Raw genomic sequence first — 20,244 nt, forward strand, 5'->3', positions numbered from 1 at the left:
CTCCATATGTATGAGTCTCTTCTGTTTTGTCCCCCTCCCTGTTTTTATGTTACTTTTCTTTCCCTTCCCTTATGTTCATCTGTTTTGTCTCTTAAAGTCCTCATATGAGTGAAGTCTTATGATTTTTGTCTTTCTCTGACTGAGTAATTTCGCTTAGCATAATACCCTCCAGTTCCATCCACGTAGTTGCAAATGGCAAGATGTCATTCTTTTTGATTGCCGAGTAATACTCCATTGTATATATATACCACATCTCCTTTATCCATTCATCCATCGATGGACATTTGGGCTCTTTCCACGCTTTGGCTATTGTGGATAGTGCTGCTATAAACATGGGGGTGCAAGTGTCCCTTCGAAAGAGCACACCTGTATCCCTTGGATCAATGCCTAGTAGTGCAGTTGCTGGGTCGTAGGGTAATTCCATTTTTAGTTTTTTGAGGAACCTCCATCCTGTTTTCCAGAGTGGCTGCACCAGCTTGCATTCCCAAGTGGTATTTTTATTTTCACTTTACTTTTGATATTCTGCGTTCTTAATTTAAGGTGTGTCTCTTGTAAGCAATACAAAGTTGAGTTTCAAACTGAGTGTAGATATCACTAGAATGCCTTTCCCCAGTCTGGTTTAGATTCTCTGCCACTGCATTCTTGTGTTCCTTTGTAACAGTTCTTACACGAACTTAATTTACTGGTCTGCATCCCCTGTAAGGGCATGAACCATATTTTGTTTATCCTTTTTTAGCCCCTGTATATTTGGTATATAATGTCTGACATCTAGTAGACATTCAACAAGTGTCAGTGGTTTCCAGATCATTAGCTTGGAGCCCTCACACCCTCATTAGCCATGTCTCCAGGCTCCTTTGTTGGGGGTGGGGCTGGGGACAGAGGGCCATTCAAAGGGGGGCCGGGCAGGCAGGGCTTCAAGTCCTCTCTCTCCACTGCAAGCAGACGTGCTCTTTTATAAGTCAAAGATAAAATGAAAGATTCTACCTGAAGAAAGAGATCTTTTGCTTTAATGTTTTTAAATTATTTGTCCAGGCCAGTGGCTTTGAAACATTTTTGAACCAGAACCTCAGACATTTATTTTACATAGTTTGCAGAAACATGTTGCATGAAGCAATCATTGCCCTTATTATGCGTATTGCCCTTTAGTATTTTCTTCTTCTCTTTTTTTAAATAAAGGTCATGATCCACTAAACTGATTTCAGTTGACCTCAATTTGAAAGAAAGTCTTGGTGAAGTGGGTTTTGCTGTCAATAAAAATTGGGTTTCAAATTTTCACTTGCCAGTTTTCTAGCTGTGTGATCTCAGATCTTCCGTTTTCCTATCTGTAAAACAGAGAGCATGCCTGTCTTTCAGGGTTGTTGTGGGGATTAAATGTGATAATGCTGGAGCGCCTGGGTGGCTCAGTCGGTTAAGCATCTGGCTCTTGATTTCGGCTCAGGTCATGATCTCAAGGTTCATGGGGTCGAGCCCTGCGCCAGGCTCTACGCTGACAGCGCAGAGCCTGCTTGGGACTCTCTCTCCCTCTCTCTCTGCCCCTCCCCTGCTCACGTGCATGTGTGCGCTCTCTCTTTCTCGCTCTCTCTAGAAAACTAAGCATTAAAAAAAAAACTATTAAGTGTGATAATGCTTATAAAGGAATTAATGCAGTGCCTGATATATAGTTAAAAACAAATGTTCTGTGCCCTTTGAGGAACAGATCTATAGTCGTCAAGTTTGGACACAAAACTTAAACATACTCTATAGAATTTTTCTCACCATCAGAGCATTTAAGATGAAAAAATACATAGAAATACTTTTACCTGTTACAAATTAAAATTGTTTTAGTAGTTAAGTTAAAAATGAGACTATGGATATAAATCCAGTTTCACTTAAAATACCATAAATAATTAGAAGTGACAACAAGCTAATGAAAAGTTGGGTAAAAAAATCAGTAGTTGAGTAAAAAAAAAAAATCAGTTTAGAACTGAAGAATTTAGTAACTTACTGCCTGCATCGGAAGAAATCAAGTGCTTAGCCTTAGATAGTGCTAGGGACACTTTAAAATTTTTTTGAAAAGTCAGTTTTAAGGAAGCCACCAGCAACATAAAAATGCCAAAGCAAAGTAACTTTTTTTTATGCTTTACATCATAGGTGTGTTGAAGTTGTGAAAGCCTCTCAATATGTAGAGCTAGCAAATGATCTGGAAATAAACAAAGCAATTACATACTTGAGACAAAAGGACTTTAACCAAGTAAGTTTTTTAAAGTTTTAGATGTTTTATATGTTACTTGGTCAAAGCAATAATATTGGGAAACTGCTTCTAGAATACTGTTATCTGTGATTATTCTGAAGTTGAGTAATATTTTTATTTGTGTTAACATAATTTCTATTAATATAGTATTACTTTAATTTTGACCTGTTTGTCCTCTTTGTCTCAGCGTAAATACTTGTCACGTAACGCGTGGTTCCTAAATTACTAAGCCATGTTCTAGTCCAGAGAACAACTTTTCCCCTAGAGGTTTTCAAACTATTCTCTAAACCTGTAAGGTTTTTTAGAGGCAGGGAAGGCCAAGAGCCCAACTAGCAGCATGGTGCTTCCATCGTCCTGTCTTCACCAGAGAGCTTTCCCGTGACCTGTTTTGTGTATTTGGTTTACTCTGGAACGTTGCTTTGGGCATAAAAGGGTCCCATTGCTAAGCACAGTTTCACAGTCCTCCAGGACATCTTGCTGGTATCACTGCTGCCTTGCTGCCTTGGGTCAAGATGGAATGGGTGCTCCCCCCTCCGTAGTCTTTAAAATATTTTGTGTTCCATTTGCATTTTCAAGATTTTAATTAGTTTACTTATGTTTTAAAAATGTAATTTCTGCTTTCTTTTCAACATTGCTGCTTTGACTTTGTGTTTCTTTTGTTTGTATATTGTAAGTATGATGAGGTGGGTATAATAAACCTTAGTTGAAAGGAACACTGTTAGGTTAAAAGGGATTGGGTTGACATAACTCATAATGACCATTTGACGAGGACTACAATTCAAATAAAAGAGAAAAATATATACCTTTTAATATGAGGTTATAATTCTGTAGCTAAGTAAAGATGCTGAAATCTCAGAGTGTGGTTCTTTGTGATGGTAGTTCTGCTTTGTAGTCACCTTTGTAATAGAGAAAAAAATCCATAAAAAGCCAAAGGTAGATGAAATGAAGTAGTTTGGGCTGAAGGCCCGTGATCATGTGTGGACAGATGCAGTGGAATGCAGAAACCAGTAGCTTAGATGGCATCAGTCGGGAAAGAAAGCCAAAATGAAAGTATATCTATTTTCCTAATTGTTTGTGGGGGGAAGAAAGGAAAACACAACCCAAATTAACAATGTTTTTTCCATTATTTGTTTTGCTATTTATAGCTAAATTTAATTTTATTGGTACACTTTTATCAGTTTCACTTGTAAAGGAATCGATGTTACAATATTTTATTTTGATTAATTAAATTTTTAAAGATTTTTATTTTTATGTAATTTCCACACCCAACATGAGACTCGAACTCACAACCCTGAGATCAAGAGTCACACGCTCCACTGATTGAGCCACCCAGGCATCCCTATAATATATTTTATTTTTAAAAACAGTAATATTGGGGGTTGCCTAGCTGGCTCAGTTGGTAGAGCATGTGGCTTTTGATCTCAGGGTCATGGGTTCAAGCCCCACATTGGTCGTGGAGCCTACTTAAAAAAAAATTTAAAAACAAATATTGGCTATGCATTCATTGAACGTGTAAAAGAACGGTTTTGAAAACCACCCATTTCAAAGCAAAAAATCTTGAAAATATTTCTTTTATTAGAATAGTTACATAGCGTTTTTAGAATAGTTTAGAAATTTTAAATATGAAATGTTTTTATTCTCTCAGATGTTTTTAAATGAATGTTTTAAAGTTCAAAATATTTCTGTTATTTTAAATAGCACTGCATCATTTTTTACATATTATTTGAATTCATAGTAACCTTTTGGGGGGGAGAATAACTTGGTGTTATATGTAGTCTTAAAGTCTTGTTAACAGTGAGCCGCAAATTAATAAAGATGAAAATTTTAAAATCTAAGACACTTAAAAAACATTTTTTTAAGTTTCTTTATTTTAAGAGAGAAAGAGATAGTGTGAGTGGGGGAGGGAGAGAAAAGGGAGAGAGAAAAGGGAGAGAGAAAGAGATAATGTGAGTGGGGGAGGGAGAGAGGGGGAGAGAGAAAAGGAGAGAAAGAATCCCAAGCAGGCTATGCGCTGCGAGTGCAGAGCCCAATGCAGGGCTTGAACTCACAAAACCACAAGATCATGACCTGAGCCAAAACCAAGAGCTGGATGCTTAACCAACTGAGCCACCCAGGCGCCACATCTAAGACACTTTATTAATAGCTTTATTAATAGTATGAATAGCTGTTTCTAAAAGGAATGATGTAAGCTAAACTACTATATGGCATTCCATTTTTTTACTTGTTGTTGTTAGCTTGCTTTTGATAATCTACTTACAGATTTCATAAATATCAGAAAACTGATTATTTTCTCTCTACACTTTACTTTTGAGAATTTAATGGATACATGAGTTACACCTATTCATGTGCCTTATATTTTAAATTAACACATACATTTATTTTGACACAATCTAAAACTAAAGTTTAAAACCTCAGAATTCTTACTCAAAGGGAAATGTATCTTATAAAACTTAGAGATTCAAAACAGCAGTGACTTTTACATTAATAGCCATGGACGTTGTATAAAGAGTCAATGAGATAACTCCTATAGGATGAACAACATAAGTAGCAATAATTTCTGAAGTGCGTTTTAGGAACTTCTTGGCAATTCTGCAGAAGATCCTTCCAAGAAAGTAAGTGAGAAGGAGAATCTCAAAAGTGAGCATATGATGTTGGGGTCTTTTTTCTTCTTTGTGGAATTATGAACTACTAGCCTAGAAACTTCAGTGATTTTCTTTAATCAAAAACCTTTGAAAAGAGGGGCACCTGGGTGACTCAGTCGGTTGAGCATGTGACTCTTGATTTTGGCTCAGATCATGATACCATGGTCATGGGGTTGAGCCCTGCATTGGGCTCTGCGCTGGGCACGGAGCCTGCTTGCGATTCTCGCTCTCCCTCTCCCTTTTCGTCTGCCCCTCCCCTGCGCGTGCACTCTCTCTCTCAGAAAACAAACAAACAAAAAAACTTGAAAAGAATAATTACTTCTATTGGAACCTACATATGTAGAATGTATCCTTAAAAAAATTGAGTCAGCACACTAAATGGTGCTATATTCGAGGCTTCGTTTGAGGTCAGACACTTTCACAGCACACAGATTTGTCAAGATATTTTCACTAGCAGCAGCTTGTGAGCATTGTAAAAACTAAAGCAGTGTTTTTGGTTGGACTCCACTCTCTCCAAAAGCAGAAAGTGCCCAAAGCCATGCATTTTCTGTTCAGTATATGTATCTTGAAGGAAGGAAGGAAAACCCATTGCCTTTACCTGCTTTTTTTCCTGTTATTTCTCAGGCGTTTCTAGATTGAGTACTCACTCACTTTTCATGTAAGGTGTCTGACCATTCCAAATATCCTGTTTGGTTAGGATGGTCTCAGACCTGCCAAGTGGTTAAAAATGTACTTTCATTTCTCATGGCTTGAAAATATAATTATATTTGGAACTACTTGAGATAATTTTTTGTCGTAGTCCCAGAATTAGTTTCTGTCATGTTTTGGAAAAATTCTCGACCATTAGTCTTTCTTTCCTTTCTGGAGTTCCAGTTATGTTTGTCTTAGACCTTTTTGCTATGTTCCCATATGTCTCTTTTTTTCATCTGAGACCTTTTTTTCATCTCTTCTTTTCCTTTGCTTATTTAGTCTGAACATTTTCTGGGATCTTGACCTTCAGATCCTGGTTGTCTCAGTAGTGCTGTAGTGCCTTCCAAAGATATTTTTAGTATTTTAATATAAATTTTCTAATTGTTCTCTGTAGAATGGTCTTCTGTAGGCTGATCTCTGATAGCCAAAAGCAGAAATTCTGATTTGCAAAGAGTAAATTTGATTGTGTCCTTTAGGTAAAAACCTCACTTACACCCCATTATGCGGGATAGACACTAAACCGTGTCATAAGACTCACAAGGCCCGATATTTACTACTCTCTGGCTGTACCTACCCTACTGTGAAACCTCTCGGTTAAGTTCTTCATTTCAGTTATTGCACTTTTAGTTTTGCTGTGTCCTTTTTTATAAATGCCGATTCTCGGATGAAATTCTCATTCTGTCGTCTGTTTTCTTGACCATATCAGTCCATTCCCTTTGTGTCCTCCCCTGGTGTGACACTCAAGACACAATGGTCTTTACAGCAGCCTTAAGCCCGGATACCGTCCTATTACAATGATCGTAACGTCCAGATATTTCATTTCTAGGCTGTGGAGACCTTAAAAATGTTTGAAAAAAAGGACAGTAGAGTGAAAAGTGCAGCTGCAACCAACCTCTCATTTCTGTATTATTTGGTAAGTTCCGGTTCTTTTACAACGAAGAGTGGATAATGTGGTATTTTTATGTTGCTAAATTTCTCCCCGAAGAGCACGGCTAGAGAGAAGCTCCAAAGAAGACTGGTAGAGAATGTTAGTAGAATGGGGTGCCTAGAGGTCTGATCACGACAGGTTCTGGGCCAGGGGTTGAGTTTATGGATATGAGTGAGAGGACCATCTCAGAAGAAGAAGGGAAGGAGAAAAATTATGGTGGGTAAACATCACTCAGAAGATTACACAGTGCGGATCTGCGAGGTGGGCTAGAGATCGGTTTCAGCACCATGTTAGTAGTAAAGAAAGTGATGGCTCAGGTTACATGATTTACGTAAGGTACAGTGTCATCTATAAGAAGCATACTTTGAGCATCTGCCAGATCCCAGTCATGGGAATACCAAAAGTCTAAAAGCTCACTAAAAGGGAGCTTCTTAATTCGGAACAAAGGAGGCATGCGGGTGGACTCAGACGGAAGAAAGGAAGGTTGGTTGAAAGTAGAGATAATAAGTGTTTCAGAAATTCAGAGAAGGCACAAAGCATTTTAATTTTGGGGAGACTAAAGGGATGAACAAAAGCACAGAGACAGGAAAGGTGGGAGAGGATGTGAACATAAGGATCACTATATTTAGTTAAACCACATTCTCAGTTCCTCTTGGAACTTCTGGTTGGTGCACCACTGAGAATCACTGCCGTGCTGAACTACTGTTAACGGTGGAAATTTTACCCCTACTCTGTTGTGATGGAAAAGAGATCAAGACCACTGGTGAGGAATGACAGCAGTATTTTAAGCCTACTGGCAAGAGAGTGGTGCCAAGTGCAGGTTGAGAGGAGGCTGCAGATTAGGGAGAAAGATGCTGAGTTTTTTTCCTAATATGTTTTTAAGATTTTTTGTAGCAGTGGTGATATATGTATATATATATTTATTAAAAAAATTGTTTTATGTTTATTCTTGAGAGAGAGAGAGAGAGAGAGAGAGGGAGAGATGGAGTGTAAGTGGGGGAGGGAGACACAGAATCCGAAGCAGGCTCCAGGCTCTGAGCTGTCAGCACAGAGCCTGACGCGGGGCTTGAACTCATGAACCGTGAGATCATGACTTGAGCCGAAGTTGGAGGCTCAACCGACTGAACCACCCAGGAGCCCCTACAGTGGTGATATATTTAAATAGTAATGGCCAACAAGCATGTGGAACTGATCTCAGATGGGAAATCGGGGATAGAGATGATTTGATGATTGTCTGCGTAGAGGTCAGAGCTTTGATAATAGATGCTATGGGCTGATCGTGTGTGTCCTCCTCCCCCAACCAAATTTATATGTTGAAGCCCAAATGTGACTGTATTTGGAGGGACTTGGAGAGATACTTAGGGTTAGATGAAGTCATGAGAGCAGGTCCCCTGATGGGATTAGCGCCCTTATTAGAAGAGAAGGAACCAGAGCCCTCTCCCCATGAGGACACAGCAAGATGTCCTCCTGCAAACCAAGAGGTGGCTCTCAGCAGACACCACATTGGCCAGCACCTTGATCTGGGATCTCCCAGCCTCCAGAACTATGAGAAATAAACGTTTGCTGTTTAAGCCAGTCTGTGGTATTTGTATAGCAGCCTGAACTAAGACGATAGAGGGTATCTCCAGGGGCTAGAGTGTAGCACAGAACTGAGAACTGACTTTGGGATTCACATACATTAAAGAGGCAAAAATAAGAATCAGATCAAGAAGATGGGAAAGGAACTACAGTATGATGCCTTTGAAGTAAAGGAAAAAAGGAAGGCACAAAGAGGAAGTATATAACATTGAAATCAGAGAGGTAGTCCATGAGAATGAAGGCTAGGAGAGGCACTTTTGCTGGTGAGACAGCAAACTCCGAGCTGGAGATTAGCCAGAATGCAGTTTCCGGGGCAGATCTCTTTGGATCAGTACGTCAGTGAGAAGGGTTGGAAGCGTCACAGAGTGGAGAAGGGGGAAATTGGGCTGTGATGCAGTCACCACAGTCCTTAGCCAGCCCTGTGGGACCCCCTGACTTGGGATGGCTGTGCAGCCCTGTCCCCCACTGCGGTGAGGGGGACGGGGCCTTCGTGCCTCCGCATCAACCAGTCACTGGAGTCAGCCTGCTCACCAGGAAGGGGGCGCAGCTTTGGGCAAGGCACCTCTTTCTCATGGGGCTAGAGTAAGTCACAGAGTGGGCTGACAGCTGAGGCCGTGGCCAGCGGCATTCCCAGCACTTCTGAAGGACAGGTCTGGGGGCTGAAGCATGGTCTCCATTACAGTCATTACATTTGAATTTAGAAAATCACTTGTAAATTTCGTGCAAATGGCTTAATTAGCGACCAGATCTTGACCAAGTTTGATGAATGTGTGGGAGGAGACCAAGAAGATTTTTTAAAAAGAAAGAAAAATAGCTAGATTTAGGCGACTGAGCAGAGCTATCAGAGTATCTGATCAATAGTTTGTTGCACGTAGTTCTTGGGAAAATGGTTATTTTGAGGCAACGTAATGGGCCTGGTATATGGTATATATTGAACATATATTATCGGTACCTAGTATGTGGTTGTATCAGTTTCTGTTGCTCTGGAATAAGCTGCCCCAAAATGTAGTGGCTAAAATAACTGTGTATTTCCTCACATTCTACTTGAACAGGCTGGGCTCACTTGGGTGGTCCTTCTGCTGATCTGGCCCGGGGTCACACATCCTGCTGCCATCATCTGAAGTTTGACTGAGGCAGCATGGTCCAAATGCTTCCCTCACATGTGAGACTTAGCTGAGCCGTTGACCAGCATCTCGTTCCTCCACCTCCTCCTCCAGCAGGGGAGCCCAGCCTTCTTACGTGGGGCAGGGTCCACGAGAGGAGACCCCAGTGCACTCAGGTGGTTACCAGGCTCCTGTGTGCGTTGAATTTGTTGTTATCTTACTGGGCAAAACCAACACGGGAGAGAACCATTCAAGGGCCTGAATACTGGGAGGTGTGACCCTTTGGGGCCACTATTTTAATGATCTGTCACTGCCTGCATTCAGTGTATCCTTTCCATATGCAAAATGTACTTAGCCCTCCAGGGACTCTCATAGTCTCACCTGTCACAGCATCAGGCCCAAGAGCCATCGTCTGCTTGGGGTCTAGATAGAGGTGGGCTTTCTCAGGTGCAGGTCCTCTTGACCCAAAGGTCTGCGAACAGGAAAACACACCGTGTCTCCCATACACTTCACATCCTCCGATGAGATAAGAGTAGGGTCACTGTAATAGATACTCTTATTCCAAAGGGGTGAGATGGAGGCACCTCACACCCACTAGTCCTTAGTGGGTCAGACATCTAGCTAAGCACATGTGGTCCACGCCCACATGTGAGGAAGGGGACGTTCCTTAGGTAGGGCTCAGCTCTGATCCCTGGGAGTGGTGCCCTAATCCTTTGGTCTCTTGTGGCTCTTGGTTCTGCATTCTGGGAACACTTCCTTTCACAGAAAAAATAACCTGTATTTGCAGCTGATTAACTTTCTTAGCCTGCTTTCTGCCCAGAAAAATTGGGGACCCAGAGGCTGTCTTTCATTTTGGACGGTCTGTCCCTTTAATCCAAGTTGGCAATGCTTAAACTGGTACAACTCCCTTAAAGACTTGGCAGGTTTCCTATAAATCTCATTTGGGGTGCCCACGTGCCCCAAGAGCTGCATCCACGGTGGTTTTCGAGGCAGACAGACCCCTTTCCGCTTAGGTGCATGAGGCTGCTGTGGCACAGAGCCCCAAAGATATTTGGAAGCTTTTTTCTGCCTTAAAGAGGAGTGCCTCCTTTGCCAGGCACTACCTTAAATCTTCCTGGGATGTTTCCAAAGGGCATTACAGCCACACCCTTGATCTGATCTCTGCCCTGCAACCAGTTCTTACCCTGAGACTTGCTGCTCAGAGAAACCAGGGACATGAAATAATTTTATTTTCCGGCCCAACATGTCCTTGTTTTTCTATATTTCTGCCGAACTCTAGTTGGAAAATCTGAAGTTTTCTCTTAAGCTCCTCTCTCACTGTACCTTATCAGACCCAATTAAAGTAAATTAGTTGGCACTTTTAACCTCCTGCGCAGAAATCTCCTTGGCCACACGCACATATTTACTGAGCGCACGTTCTGTCTTCCAGGTCCATGTAGATGGTGGTTTTCCCAGTTTTATGACTGCAAAACATGACTTGCCCTTTATCTGGCCTCTGATAACAATTCCTTACTCCTTCTCCATCCTCCACTACTATGGCTCTAGTGCTTTCCAGATTTTGCCTGCTGCCTACTCCAAAAGACCAGGTTTTTTATGTTTTGAGTTTTTTATGACAGTAGCACCCCACTTTTGAGTACCAGTTTTTATATCAAAGTTCAGAGTCCACACAAATACATGAATATTCATAACAGCATTATTCATAATAAATGAAAGTGGGCGGGCACAATCCAGGTGTCCATCAACAGTGAATGGATAAACAAAATGTGGCCTATCCATACAATGGGATACTATTCAGTGATGAACAGGAATGAAATACTGATGCGTAGTACAACATGGATGAACCTTGAAAACATTTTGCTAAGCAAAGAAGCCAGACAAAAAAGCCACATGTTATACGGTTGTGTTTATTATGAAATGTCCAGAATAAACAAATCCACGGAGGTGGAAACCAGATTAGTGGCTGCCAGGGGCCAGAGCAGGTGGGAGAATGGGGAGTGACTGCTAATGGGTACAGGATATTTTGGGGGGGGTAATAAAAATGTTGTAGAAATGGATGTTGGTGATGGTGGTACAATTTTTTGAATGTGTAAATGCCTCAAAAATGTACATTTATCTGACCTGTGAATTGTATCTCAGTGTTTTGAAAGTTCATTCGGGGAAGCAGTCACTGTGAGTATCATGGGAGAAAGGATGTGGGAGCTAGAATTTACCCAGTGGTGGGGGAGCTGTGGGTGAAGGTGCAGAAGGGGGGTCAGGGGCCTGAGAAGGGATCAGCAGTCAGTGTGTGAGTGGCCCAGCGTGTCCAGCAGCCACATGAAGGGGGAATTCTTGGAGAGACCTTTGGGAAGCAGTTGCTTCTGCACAACTGCCTCCTCCGTGGGTCCGGAGCCAAGCCCCATCGGGGATCGGGGTCACTGTGTTCAGCAGGGACAGCACAGTTGGGAGGCAGAACCAGATGTGGAGTCAAAATGAGTGAGGACAGGCTGGAACCCACAGGCGTTTCTGCATCAGTCCTGCAACTGATGACCAGAAAAAGACCTTCAGAGAGCAAAAGCTGCTGCTTCATGTCTGCGTCCCGCATGTCCTACAAGTTCCTTTCAGTCGACTGTGGACAAGAACCATGCAGGGAAGGGGATTCTGGGAAATCTGGTTCCTGGCTTAAGCAAGCCAGCACAGATGCTTCACTATTTAAGGGTTGAGAGGTCTATGTCGCTTAAATGAGTGATGTTAAGGTCCTTTGGCGGAAGAGACAGAACTAGAGACTTGCTAGAAATGCCAGACCTAGTAGGTGATGCAACCAATTGGATGGAAGGACGGGAAAGATAGTGGTGCCTTTGTAGCCAGCTCAGGGCTTCAGGTGTGCACAGTACTGCAGCTGTGACGTGAAATCCGGGTGTTCAGAATGGAGCCACTTGGGGCGGCTGGGTGGCCCAGTCCGTTGACCGCCTGACTCTTGATTTTGATTCAGGTCATGATCCCGGAGTGGTGGAATCAAGCCCTGCATTGGGCTCTGCCCTGAGCGTGGAGCCTGCTTAAGATTCTCTGCCTCCTGCCCCCTCCTCATCCTGTACTCACTCTCTCTCTAAAGCTAAAAACAAATAGACAAAAAAACCATTAATAAAATGGAGCCACTTACATGTAGTGTTGTTATTCAAACCATGAGACTGTGAAGTCAGTCATTAGAAACTTGGGTAGTTGAAAGAACATGATGATTAAAAATCTTGTAGAAAAAGTCTATCAAGATCAAGATATATAAAATATTTCTGTTTATCGTATTTGTAATCTCAGAAAATCTGTTTATCATGTCTGTAGCCCAGAACAGTCAGTAGAGATATTTGACGAACCCCGAATAATTTGTGTGTGTTTTGTACTTTGTTTAGGAAAATGAATTTGCACAAGCCAGTAGCTATGCAGATTTAGCTGTGAACTCTGATAGATATAATCCCTCAGCTCTGACTAACAAAGGGAATACAGTTTTTGCAAACGGTGATTATGAGAAGGCAGCTGAATTCTATAAAGAGGCTCTAAGAAATGATTCTTCTTGTACTGAAGCACTTTATAATATTGGTAAGTAAACTAGGCCGAATTGCTTTGTTTTTCTCCTTTACAATTTTTTTCTTTCTTTTCGTATTTTAAATTGACTTACAGAGCTCCAGTTCATTAGTGGAGGAGACTGACTGACTTCCCAAATTCCTACTAATACTGAATATTCAGCTTTTGCCAAACTGATAGGTGGGAAAACAAACAAACAAACACATTTTCTTTATGAGCAGTTTCAAACACAAAAATTGGACAGAAAAATACCCATGTCCCTTACCAACTGTATTTAACACGCTTCAACATTTTGGCATATTTACATCAGGTTTGGTTTTTAGCGAACGAAACGTTGTAAGACCTGAAGGCGCATCTTATTCCCTTCCTTGCCTGTCAGGGTCCCCTGACACGGGTGTCATTCCTTCCTGTTCTTGAGTTTGCAGTGCGACAAACACGTGTTGATACAATACTGCTTCTTATCTCTTGGGTTATTAATGAAGTTTCTTTTGAGGTTTTCTTCTCCCTGCATAGCTGTGTTTTGCTGTTTTTGGCTTGCTTGTTTGTTTTACCTTCTATGTTTTGTGTCGTAAACTTTCCTCAGATGTCTGATGATCCTGGCCTGTCTTCTCGCATTTAGGAGTTTGCAGCTAAAGCTGAGCGGGATCTCTGAGGCCACAAGGGAGACTGATGTGCTGGCACGCTGCCACGGGGCCATCTGCCTGATCTGCGTAGTTGGGGAACTGCCCGCTAGTCAATTGATCCAATTGGATCCTTCCTCCCGGAGAGGAGCCTTTAATCTCCTGCCAGATACAAAAGGAAGACCTGGCTGGGTGGGGAGGAATTAGCCATTTTAGATGGAGTCAAGGAGAGTTTAAAGTCATGTTGGAGCAAGGGAGGGTGGGACTGTTCGGGTATCAGGGAAAGAGCAGAGGGAAGTGAATAGCAGAGGCCTTAATGCAGGAGATTTCTTGCCTAGATATTGATTTATTTGTTCTCTTTATAAGTTTTAAGTACTTTTCCTAGTCTGTTGCTTAGCTTTTAATTGGTCATTTGTTTTGTCAAACAGGTTTTCTAATTTTATAGAGTCAAATTTGGCTTTTGGAAAGTTTGTGGCTTCATTTATTTATTGCTTTACAAAGCCCTTCCCTACCCCAAGATTATAAAATCATTTTCCTATATTTTCTTTTCATACGTTTACATCTTTGTTTTTTTCTATTTAGTTTTTTTTTATTATAAATTTATTGCCAAATTGGTTTCCGTACAACACCCAATGCTCATCCCAACAGGTGCCCTCCTCAATACCCATCACCCACCCTCCCCTCCCTCCCAGCCCCCATCAACCCTCAGTTTGTTCTCAGTTTTTAGGAGTCTCTTATGTTTTGGCTCCCTCCCTCTCTAACCATTTTTTTTTCTTCTATTTAGTTTTAAAGTAAGTTTTGGGTGTATTCAAAACAGGAATACATTCAAAATAGGAATCTACATGTTTTAATTCACGTGTAGTCGGTTGTCCTGGCTCCATTTCTTACTAGTCCCTTAGTCCCCGTTAAGTTTCAATGCCCATTAATTCTGTAACTGAGTCAGTTTCTGAACTGTGCATTCTGCTAGTCTGTCTACTCCTGTTTCCCTGCTGCACCTTAAAATCACGATAGGGCTCTAGCATGTTTTGGTATCTGCCCAACAATAGTGGAAAAGCCCCTCCCCTGCCTTGTTCTTTTTCAAAAAAATTCCCATCATCTCTCTCTTCTGGATGAATATTTATATATATTTAAAAATTTATCCTGTGACTTTGAGAAAATTACTTACCAGTAATAATGCTTATAGCTTTTCTTTTTCTTCTTTTTAAGGCCTTACCTATAAGAGGCTAAACCGGCTTGATGAAGCTTTGGACTGTTTCCTGAAACTTCATGCAATCCTGAGAAACAGTGCCCAAGTTCTTTACCAGATAGCAAATGTGTATCTTATGTGAAAAACTTGAGGACAGTTGTTAATTCACTCAATTGGTGATTGAGTACCAGTCGTTAAATAACCTTAGCCAATGAGGTAATTGATGAGGATAATATTTTAAATCCTATCACATTAATATGTGATAAAAATATTATTTCAGTGATACAGCTTTCTTTTTTAATTTTAATTCCAGTATTTTACATTTTTATAAAATGCGTATCTTTTTAAATTTTAATTCTATTGTATATAATATAATATATAATATAATATAATATAATATAATATAATATAATATAATTACACTAGTGTTATATTAGTTTCAGGTGTACAATATAGTGATTCAACAACTCTATACATTACTCAGTGCTCATCGTGATGAGTATACTCTAATCCCTATCACCTGTTTTACCCATCTCCCTGTCCCCATCTTCTCTCTGGTAACCCTCAGTTTGTTGTCAATAGTTAAGAGTGTGTCTTTTGGTTGATCCTGTTTTAAAAGACCATTTGCATTATAAAAGAAATTATTAAAAGGTTAACACTATTATGTCTTAATTTGGGGGGGAAATAATTGAAATAGTAATTGAGCACAGATGTTTAGTACACATAAGCTATTCATTGACTGTAGGTTAGATTGTATTAACTCTGAGTCTTGTAGGGTATTTTTGAAGCAGTAACTTACTGTTTAAAAGGAAAATATTATTTATTACTGATTAGTACTGCTGATTGAGTTTGGTTAATTTATCTTCATTATTTTAGCTGACATATAGGCTTAATGAGTATAACTCTCCAAAGGCCTTTACCCTACAAAATTAGCCAGTAGTTTATATGAATTCACTCACTTACTCCGTTCATTTAGTAGTCACTTATTGACTGTGTGCTGTGCCACAGTCACAGTATTATGTTTAGAACTCTGGGGAATGTGGAAAAGTAAAACATTCCTCCCTGGTCAGTTTCTTCTACAACTCCTGGCTCTCGTTAGTTTGTTTGTTTTCTTTTTTCCCTCCTGCCTTTGGTTAGAAAAGCAGAAATTTGTTAATGTTTTTAATGCCTTTGAAACTATTTGAAAAACATTTTAATTTCTCTCCTTATTTTAAAAATAATCTTTCAAAACAACATTTGGGAAGAGTTAAAATCTTATGTAGGTTTTTAAGTTACCATTATCTTGATGCAAGTTTGTTTCTTTTTTTTAAATGTTTATTTATTTTTTGAGAGAGAGAGAGCATGAGCAGGGAAGGGGAAGAGAGAGATGGGGACAGAAGATTCAAAGCAGGCTGGGTGCTGACAGAAGCAAGCCCGATGTGGGGCTTGAACTCACAAATGGTGAGATCATGACTGGAGTTAAAGTCAGAGACACTCAACTGACTGAACCACCCAGGCACCCCTCTTGATATAACTTTTATACAGAGGTTAGGGAAAAGTATGTTATGAGGTATACCATTAATAATTTTAAGTACTACGTACTCTACTTTTGTTAGAGAGCATAAAACATTTTTAAATAAAAAAGCTATTTTTAGAGCAGAGGATTTCATGCTTATTCCTTTTAGCCTCTTTGTTTTGTCCACTTAATCTGTCTGAAATTGCCACCGTCATGATCTGATACTTCCCAGTTCCTGATCAGCTTGGATTCAGTTAAGCAATTGATAATTTTAAGGCTGTTTCAATCATTTGCCTATTTTTATATTTCTTTTATGGTATCACATTTGCCATCATTAAAAACAGAAGCTTCTTTCTCAATAAAACTTTAGATTGGAATATGTTCATTTCATTGAGACATTTAATGTAAAAATAAATAGTAGTCGATAAGTATTGCTGTGAATAAATTATTTGAGTGTATACAAAGGATTTAGTAGGCACTTGCTACAAAAAAAGAATACCCTATTTTGGGCTTTTAATCTAATTGGGGAAAACTCAAAGGAAAATACATGGAAACTCTTCCCTTAACATGTTCGACATATTAAGAGAAGTAGAATAATTGCACACAACTTTCAGGCATTTCCATTGAGGACAAATTTTGGACAGTGCTTCGAATAAAAGAGCAAACTGTTAGTTCTACTAGAAATTTGGGAGTGGATCTTAGTGGATACTAATGAAGCAAAAGGAAAAGCAAGGTATATATGGAGCATGAGTGTTATTTACAGTACCCCATTTTCATCCCCATCCCTGAAGAAATTCAGAATAAACAGTATTCAGTAGCACATTACTATAGGCTAAGAAATATTTTCATTGTAATGTTGTATTTAGGTTTGCTTATTTATTAATGAATTTGGAAAAATTGTGTTATCCTTAACTAAAACTTTCCAAGATATGAATTAATGGAAGATCCCAATCAAGCTATTGAATGGTTAATGCAACTGATCAGTGTTGTTCCAACTGATTCTAGAGCTCTGTCTAAACTAGGAGAATTATATGATAGTGAAGGAGATAAATCCCAAGCATTTCAGTACTACTATGAGGTAAGTATAATTTTATTTTCCTTTTACTTTTTAACCTTTGATATATTGTTATAAAGCATTCAGCAGAAAAGAAAACAACAGTCAGCAGACCGTTTAGTTTTTAAAATTTAGAAATGCTTACTAGTTTTTAAATGAATGATGATTTAAAATAAAATAAAGCATTTGTGGAATATAAAATTTTTTAATAATTTTAATGCAAAATTAAAATCACATTCATTTTTCCCTTGAAGCATGATTTGATCCTTTTTAAAATTCTATTACTTATTTAATTTGATTCAGATCATCTATCAGTATATCGAAAAGCTATTTATAGGTAATTTAAAAATGTATATCAAACATTAAGTGTTCTAAATCTTGTAGTTTCAAAACATAAAGTGCTTATGACCTTATGACAGCTCATGCTTTTTTGTTAAGAAATTTCATGTTGGTAAAATAAATCCTTTCAATAGGTTAAATGTTGAGGTATAAATTCTACATTGCCACTGATGTTGTATTGTCATGTCCATATTTTTCTAGTCATATAGGTATTTCCCCTCTAACATTGAAGTTATTGAGTGGCTTGGAGCTTATTACATTGACACCCAGTTTTGTGAAAAAGCCATTCAATACTTTGAAAGAGCTTCTCTTATACAGTAAGTAATTATTCTGATTTCATGTTTACTTAAATGTGTTGGGATTTGATTTTATTCCCTAGAATTAGAATCTGATAAACATATTACATTCATGAACAAATATTAATGAACATTCATGTATTATTTCCATTAAAAATTTTTTTTAATGTTTATTTTTGAGGGAGAGAGAGAGGGAGAGACAGAGCATGAGCAGGGCAGGGGCAGAGAGAGAGGGAAACACAGAATCCGAAGCAGGCTCCAGGTTCTGAGCTGTCAGCACAGAGCTTGACATGGGGCTCAAACCCATGGACTATGAGATGATGACCTGAGCCAAAGTTGGACACTTAACAAACTGAGACACCTAGGCACCCCATTATTTCCATTTTCTTGAATGAAGTTCCATTTTATTTGGTCTTTATTATGTTAAATATATTACCTTTTTATGCAAAAGTTTAAAAAAAAACTTTCCTTGAGTTATTTTGCTCTGTGTATTTTTCTTACATTTCAACAAACAAGTATTATTTCTTTATCAATTAGAAAATCACTGACTCGGTTGTAGGACAAGGTTTCATTTCTGAAAGAGTCCTAATAGAAATAAATTGTGTTGTTTCCAATTTCTAATCAATTCACATTGTATATTACAAATTAAACTTTTTTTTTCTTTTTAGAGCATGCAACTCTTTTTTTTTTAATGTTTATTTATGTTTGAGAGAAGAGAGACAGAGCATGAGCAGGGGAGGAGCAGAGAGAGAGGGAGACACAGAATCTGAAGGAGGCTCCAGGCTCTGAGCTGTCAGCACAGAGCCCGGTGCAGGGCTTGAACCCATGAACCGCAAGATCATGACCTCAACCAACTGAGCCACCCAGACACTCCAAATAAATAAGTGTCCAACATTGGCAGCTCAGGTCATGATCTCACAGTCTGTGGGTTCTAGCCCCACATCAGGTTCTCTGCTGTCAGCACAGAGCCCTCTTTGGATCCTCTGTCCCCCTCTCTCTCTGCCCCTACTCCACTCATGCTCTCTCTCAAACATTTTTAAAAAATAAAATACAGTTTATTTATTTATTCTGAGACAGTGTGTATGAGCAGGGAAGAAGCAGAGAGAGATTTTTTTAAGTTTATTTATTTTGAACGTGCATGCATGCAAGAGAAAAAGAGGGAGAGAAGGGGAGAGACGGAATCCCAAGCAGACTCTGCACTGTCAGCACAGAGCCCAACACAGGGCTCGAACCCATGAACCAGGATCATGACCTGAGCTGAAATTGAGAGTCAGACACTTAGCCAGCTGAGCCACCCAGCTGGTGGCCCCAAAATCTTTAAAAATTTTTTTAAATAAAGTAGGAGTCAGCAACTACCCACTACCACCCATTGTCTGTCTTTTATGGCCTGAGAGCTAAGACTGGTTTTATGCCTTGTTAAATGGTTTAGAAAATAAGAGTACTTGTGTCATGTGGAAAAAAAAAAAAAAGAATTATGGATAAATTAAGACGTTTTCAGATAAACAAAAGCTGAGGGAGCTTATTACCAGTACACCTACCCAATGAAAAATGCTAAAGGGAGTTCTTCAGTCTGAAATGAAAAGATGCTAGACGGTAACTCCAAGACCTAAGAAAAAATTAAAGAAGACTTGTAAAGGTAACTTCATAGGTAAATATAAAAGTACAACACTTTGTACTTTTGGTTTGGCTTATAACCTCTCTTTTCCCTATATGATTTAAAAGGCAAATACATAAAAGAAAGAATGCACAGAAAAGGAATGATGGGAATCAAAATAGTACACTATAAAAAATCAACTAAATACCAATAAAGGGCAGTAATGGAGGAATTGAGGAACTAGAAGCATGTAATACACAGAACAAATAGCTATATAGAAGAAACAATCATTCTATATCAGTAATAACAAATAGAAATATATTAAACTTTTCCAGTAAAAGAAAAAGATTGACAGATTGAATAAGAAAATCAGTATCCATCAGTAAACTATCTACAAGATACTGAATAAACCCACAATTAGAAGAAGAAAGGAAATTATAAAGATTGTATCAGAGGGGTACCTGGGTGGCTCAGTTGATTAAGCATCTGACTTTAGCTCAGGTCATGATCTCACAGTTCGTGGGTTCCGACCTCACATCAGGCTCTAGGCTGACAGTGTGGAGCCTGCCTGGGATTCTCTGTCTCTCTCTTTCTCTGCCTCTTTCCCTCTTATGTACACACACACACTCTCTCTCTGTGTCTCTGTCACTCTCTCTCTCTCTCTCAAAAATAAATAAGTAAATATATCTTTAAAATAAATATTCCAACAAAGTTGGGGTGCCTGGGTGGCTCAGTCAGTTAAGTGTCTGACTCATGATCTTGGCTCAGGTCTTGATCTCACAGTTGTGAGTTTGAGCCCCATGTTGCACTTTGTGTTGGGCTGTGCACTGGGCATAAAGCCCACTTAAGAAAAAAAAAATCCAACAAAGAAAATCCCCAGACCTAGATAGTGTCACTGGTGAATTCTACTGAGATGGTTGATTTTATGTGTCAACAT

The 20,244-nt window shown here is 39.4% G+C and overlaps 1 protein-coding gene across 10 annotated transcripts in view; it reads left to right on the forward strand.

Annotated features, from left to right (window-relative positions):
* IFT88 (intraflagellar transport 88) overlaps nt 1-20,244 on the forward strand; it is a 129,974-nt gene that overhangs the window by 64,103 nt on the left and 45,627 nt on the right. For all 10 annotated transcript variants that reach the window (XM_027064499.2, XM_027064501.2, XM_027064502.2 and 7 more), the window contains 6 exons: nt 2,131-2,230; nt 6,389-6,475; nt 12,552-12,738; nt 14,550-14,658; nt 16,952-17,102; nt 17,619-17,734. In XM_027064499.2, the coding sequence (XP_026920300.1) occupies nt 2,131-2,230; nt 6,389-6,475; nt 12,552-12,738; nt 14,550-14,658; nt 16,952-17,102; nt 17,619-17,734 (750 nt within the window). The remainder of the gene's footprint in view (nt 1-2,130; nt 2,231-6,388; nt 6,476-12,551; nt 12,739-14,549; nt 14,659-16,951; nt 17,103-17,618; nt 17,735-20,244) is intronic.

This window comes from Acinonyx jubatus, chromosome A1 (assembly GCF_027475565.1).
Source record: "Acinonyx jubatus isolate Ajub_Pintada_27869175 chromosome A1, VMU_Ajub_asm_v1.0, whole genome shotgun sequence".
NCBI lineage: Eukaryota > Metazoa > Chordata > Mammalia > Carnivora > Felidae > Acinonyx > Acinonyx jubatus.